The following is a 7,416-nucleotide window of genomic DNA, read 5'->3' as shown; positions in this document are numbered from 1 at the left end:
GGTCCTTCTTCCTGACCCCACCATCTGGGGGGCACCAGGGAAAAAGGGGGGTGAACAGAGCTTTGCTGAAAGGGGCCCCCTACTACCCACCACCTGATCCTCCCTGGACCCAGGACCAGAAAGGAATTGACACTATGGCTGGCAAGGGGAGGTTCTCCCCATCCAACCACTTGGCCTGGGCTGACTTCCTCCTTCCCTGCCTCTCTTCATCAAATTCAGATGAAGATGTTTGAGGTCACCTAATAGTTACTAAGCAGGCACCATCAGGAAACAAATGTGTAGGTGGTACAGAGCTATCCAGAGGCCCTGGGGCCAGACTCCAGCACCCTGTGGCCTCCCTGGGGAAGCAACAATGTCACAGAGATGGTGGGACACAAGCAAGGTGTACCAGGGAGGAAGAAGAATGACCCTGAGCTCGGATGGTTCCTTCTGCATCCGGGATTCTCAGATGCTGCTTCCCCCTGGTGGCCACCCATCGCCCTGCAACTCAGAAGAGACCACGTGATTTCAGGGAAACGGACCTCCCCGGAGGAGAACTGAAACTTAGGGTGGGGACTGTAGAAACAGGGCGGAGTTATCAGGAAGCTCCTAGCCTGGAGCTGAGCTGAGCTGAGCTGAGCTGAGCTGAGGTCAGCTGAGCCCTGGGACTGCCTGCACTCCTGCTCAGGTAAGATCAGTCAAGAATTGGTGGCAGCCTGGGTATAGGGCTGGAAGGCCCAGCCACATTGGAGATGGGTGGGATTTCCTGGGGGCCCTTCTGCTGGACTGGGATAGAATGAAGGCCTGTGAGCCAGGAAACAGGAGGTTGGCCTGAGTGAGATTGACCAAGGCCTGTCCCAAGCTCTACAGGCAAAGGCCAGGAAGACCTGCTGCTGGGTTTTTCAGGGCAGAAGGCTGTTGGCTCTAGTCCACTTGACCCTGTTTGTTTTCTTGCCTTCTGGCCCTGCCTACTTCTGCTTCAGCTCCGCCCCTGTCCCCCACACCCTGCCCCACCTACCCCTAGAGGAGAGCAGAGGGGAGGGCTAGGGGTCTTAAGAGAGGTTGTGGGGATGGTGGGTGAAGAGGGTTGGTGATATTTAGGAATGTAGACTAGGCCTCTTGCCAGGAATAGAACACCAAGGAAATTCTCATTTCCCAGCGATAGATTCCTGAAAATTCTTAATATTGCTTTTTTTTAAAATGTATTTTATTTTTAGAGAGAGAAAGGAGAGAGAGAAACACTGATTTGTTGCTCCACTTATTTCTGCATTCATTGGTTGATTCATGTATGTGCCTAATGGGATCAAACCAGCAACCTTGGCCTATTGCTGCTATGCTCGAACCAACAGAGCTACCCAGCCAGGGCAGGTTCCTGGAAAGTCTTAAAATTAAGACCAGTACCTTTGAGATGTCACAGCTTGGGGTGTTAAAAAGAACATATTTTTTTGTAATTGCTAGTGATGACAGAAACAAAACTATTTGTACTCAGAACTTTGAGTTAGAGAAAAAGATGGATTGACTCTCTGGGGGCTCTTGCCAGAATTCAACCCAAATGGCCAGGACTTCAGCCATGTTCCCTCCCAAATGGCTGGTTGGTTCTACTAATGCTGCCTACTGCTCTTATTCCCAGGATGGCATCAGGCCGGGCGCGCTGCACCAGAAAGCTCCGGAGCTGGGTAGTGGAGCAAGTGGAGAGTGGACAGTTCCCAGGGGTGTGCTGGGAAGATGCAGCTAAGACTATGTTCCGGATTCCCTGGAAGCATGCAGGCAAGCAGGACTTCCGGGAGGACCAGGATGCTGCCTTCTTCAAGGTGAGAGGGCCTGGGAACCAGCCCCTCCCTCCAAGTGATGCTCTAAGGATTGTGTCTGCCTGGGTGTCGGATAAAGGGGAGGTTAGGGGGTTGAACCAGCTACATAATTGTCAGAGCCCAGTGCAAGATGAAAGTGCAAAAATTATTAAGGATTTCAAGGAGGCAACAGCTGATCATGAACCCAACACAGGCCTTTCTGTGCAGGTGCTCAGGCCACACATCCATGAAGCTGGCCCTGGTGGAGTGTAACATGCTGCCTCTCTTCACTTTGTTTCCTAGGCCTGGGCAATATTTAAGGGAAAGTACAAGGAGGGGGACACGGAAGGCCCCGCTATCTGGAAGACTCGTTTGCGCTGTGCTCTCAACAAGAGTTCTGAATTTGAGGAAGTTCCTGAGAATAGCCATAGAGATGGGGCTGAGCCCTACAAGGTGTATCGGCTGCTGCCACCAGGAACCTTCCCTGGTGAGGGTCCCCTTACCCACCATTCCTAGAATAAGGAGACTGGGGAGGAAGGATGGAGATGAACTTCCTGGGAGGGTGGTAGGACTCCCTCTAGGCCCCTCTGTCCTTGTCCCTATCCTTGGGGAGCTGCCACCCTGGTTCCCCTGTCCAGTCCTGCCCATCCTTTCACTGCCTCCTATCTCTCCCCTACCCTCTGTCCCCACTTAAGTCTCTGACTTTTCTCTTTCCCTCAATAACATTCCACAGCCCCACCAGCAACCCAGAAATCACCATCAAAGAGACACCACAGCTGTGTGTCCCCTGAGAGGGAAGAGGATGAGGATACCACAAAGAACTGTATACTCAGTCCCTCCTTGCCCCAGGACCCCCTCAAAAACGTAAGAGCTGGGGAGGGAACTTGGTGGGCCTTAGGGCAGGACAGTAACTAGAGGGAAAGGGGGCCAACAATAGACACTGTGTCTGCAGAAGGTGGAGGCCAATGGAGGAACAGGCCATTCAGGCTTTGGAAGTAGCAGCAGCAGCAACAGCAGCAACAGCAACAGTCCTGAGCCTCAGGAAGGTACCACCTCCCCTGCCTCTTGTCATCCCTGTGCCACACCCTCTGGCCCTTGGACTCTCCAGTCCCACTCTGAATGATGTGCTTCTCCCTTCCAGGTGTAAACACAAATGAGGTCCCTTTCCAAGAAGATCCGGTGACTCTGGAGCTTCTGCCCCCTCCAGACTCAGGTACTCAGCATGTCTAACTTATCTCTGCTCCCTGTCCCCCCAAGTCATCTTCCTGTGGCTATACACGCATTATCTAATCTGTCAGGCTGGCAGTGACTTTGGCTCTCCTTACCCAGGTAGAGGCACTGGTTTCTAGGCAGTGTGCCAGCTCCAGACTCCAAACAGCTTGTTTCTCAGAAATACCCCCTGTGCATTCTGTTCCCCGGAAACCCACTTTAAGACTGATTTCTCTGGGAACTTCTTGTAAGCTGTAAGACCCTGGGCATTAAGCCTTGAGGCCCAGGTGAGAATCTGATTATTAGCTACTCTCCTGAGTGATAGGAAAGTCTGACATGAGGCCCCTTGCTGATGAGGGTGAGGAGAATGAGGATGAGGAGGGATGGTGCCTTCTCCAACCTCAGAAGGTATAGCTGCTGCCCCCACTCCACAGCCTGCCTTGTCCTCCCCAACCCTTGCTTGTTTTTCCTGTCTGGGCCTCATGTCCCTCAGCAGCAAAATGAGGACATTGGATTTGCAAGAAGCCCCTCTTTGTTTCCCCAGAGCCCTGTGCTGACCAGGTGTACCCCTGAGGAGAGGCACTTGGTGCAGTTGGTCGCTCTCTGTCCACAGACTACTCCCTGATGCTCACCTTCATCTACAATGGGCATGTGGTGGGTGAGGCCCAGGTGCAGAGCCTGGACTGCCGACTCGTGGCTGAGCCCTCCAGCTCCCAGTACAGCATGGAGCAGGTGGTGTTTCCCAAGCCTGGCCCGCAAGAACCCACCCAGCGCCTGCTGAGCCAGCTCGAGAGAGGTGTCCTGGTGGCTAGCAACTCCCGAGGCCTCTTCGTGCAGCGCCTTTGTCCCATCCCCATCTCCTGGAGCGCACCCCATGCCCCACCTGGTCCAGGCCCGCATCTGCTGCCCAGCAACAAGTGTGTGGAGCTCTTCAAAACCTCCCACTTCTGCAGAGGTGAGGTTGCTGTAGCCCAGGTCCTGAACCCACCCCCAGTAGTCCCCCCTTTACCCTGCCCCCACCCAGTGCTCCCTCCAGCAGATCCACCATCACAGCCCATGCATGGCACGCCGCACTTGCTGGCTGCACATCTTGTGAGGCCCTATGCTCAGCCCTGGCAGCTGTCTGGTAGCCCTCCTTCCGCAGTCCATGCCACGGAAGATGAGGCTCAGGGGAGCCAGCACAAGAGTGTCACAGCTCAGAGGGCACCATCACATGGAAGTATACAGTAATCCCGGGAAGGTGTGCCCCATGGCACTCTCCTACACACACTGGCACACACGCCCACCCACACATTCAGGAGAGCTGGCACATGTCACACATCCTTTCCCTACCACACTCCAGGCATCCCCTCAGGTTGCCCCTCTCCCATCCACACTTGGAATTCCACTTCCTGCCTCCATTCAACTCTAAATCTGGCTTTGGGAGCAGGTTCCAGGAGTAACAGGGGACACAGAGCGTGAGTGTTTCCAGGGCCACGGGTGCCCTAGCATAGGGGAGATAGTAGGAGCAGGCAACTTAGGTGTGGCCACATGTCTGTTAGCAGCCAGGGCTGCTGCTGAGAGGACTCTCAATTCTCCCAGCAGACAGCATGTCAGGTTGTGTAATAGTCCGCAACTGCTAAATACTTCCTACTAGAGGAAGGAGTACTTTTTCCTTTCTACACGTGAGTGAGTAGCCACTTAGTTCCTTGCATTTCTCCTGGCACAAGGCAGCAGCCTTGTGACTCTGTAGCTCCTGCTCTGCCCTTCATCTCCAAGTGACCCTGCTGCCACCTCTCTTTTTCCATTATGGGTTTCTCCCTCTTCCATCCCTCCCTCCCTGCCTGTGGCCCTCTCCCTTCTTTTTCTTTCTTCCAACCCTTGACCTTTTCTCTTTCAGACTTGGAGAGGTACTTCCGGGGCCTGGGCCCCCCACCGAAGTTCCAGGTGACACTGAATTTCTTAGAGGAGTACCCTGGGCCCAGCCACACCCCACAGAGTCTTATCTCAGTTCAGGTGAGTTCAGGGCAGGGGACGAATAGCTGCCTGTGTAGGCAAGGGGAATCCAGGAGGAGAAGGGGCCTCCTGGGGTGGGGCAGGGGTATTACCCGCCCCTGCTGTGCTCATGATACCCTCTTCCCACCTCTCCTGGCACAGATGGAGCAGGCCTTTGCCCGACAATTACTGGCGGAGCGTCCAGAGGACCAGGCAGCCACTATGTCCCTGTTGCAGAGCCTGGGAGACCTACCTTCCTCCTCTCCGCCCTATTCTTCCTGTTTTCTTTGAAAGAGACTCATTCTCCACATTACTGACCTGCCTCCCTCGGTGATAAGTCTTAGTGGTTGTCTGTGATGGTTATGTCCTTGAACTTCTCATGGCATCTGACTGGTTTTTATCCATTTTTTGTTTGTTTGTTTTAATTTTTGAGATATAACCCCTTTTATCTCTGAGGAACTGAACTGGGAAAATCCAAATGGTGTGAACTCAGGGGAACCATTTCCCCTTCCCCCAACCCTAAAGCCAAGCACTTTATATTTTCTTTTAAAATCTTCACTAAGGATTTAAAATAAAATTTTATTGAAAAAGGAATCAGTATCTGATTTGTTGGGAAAATAAGGTAGCAGGAGTCGCAGGAAGATAACAGATGTAACTTGAGAGTAGGGCACGTGGGTTCTCTTCCTGCTGACATCTCTGGGTCCCTTTCCTCTCCTCCACCCACAGGTTCTGGCAAGGAAACAGTCTGGACACTGCAGGTTTGGGGCCTGGCTCTCTGTACCCTCTACGCAACCAGGATTAGGGTCAGGATCAGCCACCAAAAGGGACACTGATCCTACAGCCACTATAGCCACCAACTTTACATGGAAAGATCTGGGCTACACATTTCTTTGCTAGAGCTATCTGATTTGGGCCTTTACAACAAGCCTAGGACTGGAGGTCTGAATGAACAGGGGAACTTTTTTTTTAATATACCTTTATTGATTTCAGAGAGAGAGATAGAAACATCAATGATGAGTCATCATTAATCTGCTGCCTTCTGCACACCCCCTGCTGGGGATCGAGCCTGCAACCCACGCATGTGCCCTGACCAGGAATCAAACCATGATCTCCTGGATCATAGGTGGATGCTCAACCACTGAGCCACGCTGGACAGGCTGAACAGGAGAACTTGAAGTTGACCTGACACTATGGTGTCCCTGGGGCCTGCTGGGAGGGAAAATCAGAGGGAAGAGTTGCTGAACCTTGTGTGCCTGGGGCAGACCAGGGCTTCTCCCAGCACATGGTGCACTGTCACCCCCTCTGAAGGGTACTCCCAAACTGGTTTCTTCACTCTACCTGAGCTCCACAAAAGACAATCTGGCCCAGACTGCCATGTTACCAACATTGTTCACTGAGATTTGAGGGGTCCAAATAAGCTGACACTCCTGTCCCTCACCCTGTGTTTATTTGCCACCAAATTGGAAATTTTTTCTTCACAAGGTTATTTGTCATCCTTCCCCTCTGTGTAATCAATTCCAGTTTAGACCTAAGTCACCACTTATGTGATTGTCATGGTCTCCAGCTTCCTCCTTCCTGTACATGACACCAGATTAGAGGAGAAGGGGCCTCCCAGACCAGATTCCTCCCTGTCATGTTACTCTCATAAGCCTTCGATAGCTCATGATCAAATCATACATATCACCTACATGATTAAATCTGAATACCTAGGTCCTTGAGGATCTTGCTGGCTCACTTGACAAACTTCAGTGCTGCTTTTGAGCCTTTCTGCCTCCTTAGGCCTTCCTTCTCTTCAGTCTCTCCCATCCTTCTCCAGGAACCTAGACAGGTTATGCATTAGTGTTGAAGAAATCAGGCACTGAGTGCACAGCTGCACAAGCCCTGTTGTGCCCTCAACTTGCTGAAATCCCTCCTGGACCTTTGTACCTGCTACCTCCTTGATCTCCATTTTCTCTCGGGCCCCACATCCAATCCATCAGCAAGTCCTGTCATTATGCCTTCAAAAGCTATCCCAGCCCAGCCAGGCACAGCTCAGCAGTTGAGCATCGACCTAGGATCCAGAAGATCAGGGTTCGATTCCCAGTCAGGGCACATGTCCGGGTCGCGGGCTAGGCAGTCCATCAATGAATCTCTCATCATTGATGTTTCTATCTCTCTCCCCCTCCTTTCCTCTCTCTGAAATCAATAAAGATGTTAAAAAAAAAAAGTGCTATCCCAAATCTGACCTCTTTGCTTCCACCACCACCACTTTGGAATTAGTCGCCATTCTCTCTCACACCTCTTTGTGCTTCCTTCCACATCTTTCCTGCTTTCACTCTTGTCCACCTGCAGCCTATTCTCAACACATAAATCTTTTATGTCACTCTGCTCAAAATCCTCCATTAGCTCTCAACTCAGGTTAAAAGCCCAAATCCTTACAATGGCCTCCATGGTCCTTGTGATGTGGCCACTCTCTTCCTCTCTAACA

The 7,416-nt window shown here is 52.1% G+C and overlaps 1 protein-coding gene across 2 annotated transcripts; it reads left to right on the top strand.

The window, feature by feature from the left end:
• Window positions 1-264: 264 nt before the first annotated feature.
• On the top strand, window positions 265-5,541 carry IRF9 (interferon regulatory factor 9). Of its 2 annotated transcripts, none has more exons than XM_081160580.1 (9): window positions 265-667; window positions 1,610-1,790; window positions 2,070-2,253; window positions 2,500-2,630; window positions 2,719-2,812; window positions 2,908-2,979; window positions 3,589-3,930; window positions 4,855-4,970; window positions 5,112-5,541. In XM_081160580.1, the coding sequence occupies exons 2-9, from the start codon at window positions 1,611-1,613 to the stop codon at window positions 5,238-5,240; spliced, it is 1,248 nt and encodes a 415-aa protein (XP_081016706.1). In that variant the 5' UTR covers window positions 265-667; window position 1,610; the 3' UTR covers window positions 5,241-5,541. The 2 variants fall into 2 exon arrangements, with proteins under 2 accessions (XP_081016706.1, XP_081016707.1); XM_081160581.1 differs by having other exon boundaries at window positions 554-667; window positions 2,722-2,812; window positions 5,112-5,534.
• The last annotated feature ends 1,875 nt before the right edge of the window (window positions 5,542-7,416 follow it).

The sequence above is a fragment of the Miniopterus schreibersii genome (assembly GCF_964146895.1).
Source record: "Miniopterus schreibersii genome assembly, chromosome: 1".
Classification (NCBI taxonomy): Eukaryota; Metazoa; Chordata; class Mammalia; order Chiroptera; family Miniopteridae; genus Miniopterus; species Miniopterus schreibersii.
This window is presented reverse-complemented; position numbering and strand designations above follow the sequence as displayed.

Coding starts and splice junctions, on each gene's coding strand:
- IRF9 (XM_081160580.1), top strand. CDS start 1,611: ATGGCATCAGGCCGGGCGCGCTGCACCAGAAAGCTCCGGAGCTGGGTA. Junction 2,980..3,588: donor TCTGCCCCCTCCAGACTCAG/GTACTCAGCATG, acceptor CTCTGTCCACAG/ACTACTCCCTGATGCTCACC. Junction 4,971..5,111: donor AGAGTCTTATCTCAGTTCAG/GTGAGTTCAGGG, acceptor CTCCTGGCACAG/ATGGAGCAGGCCTTTGCCCG.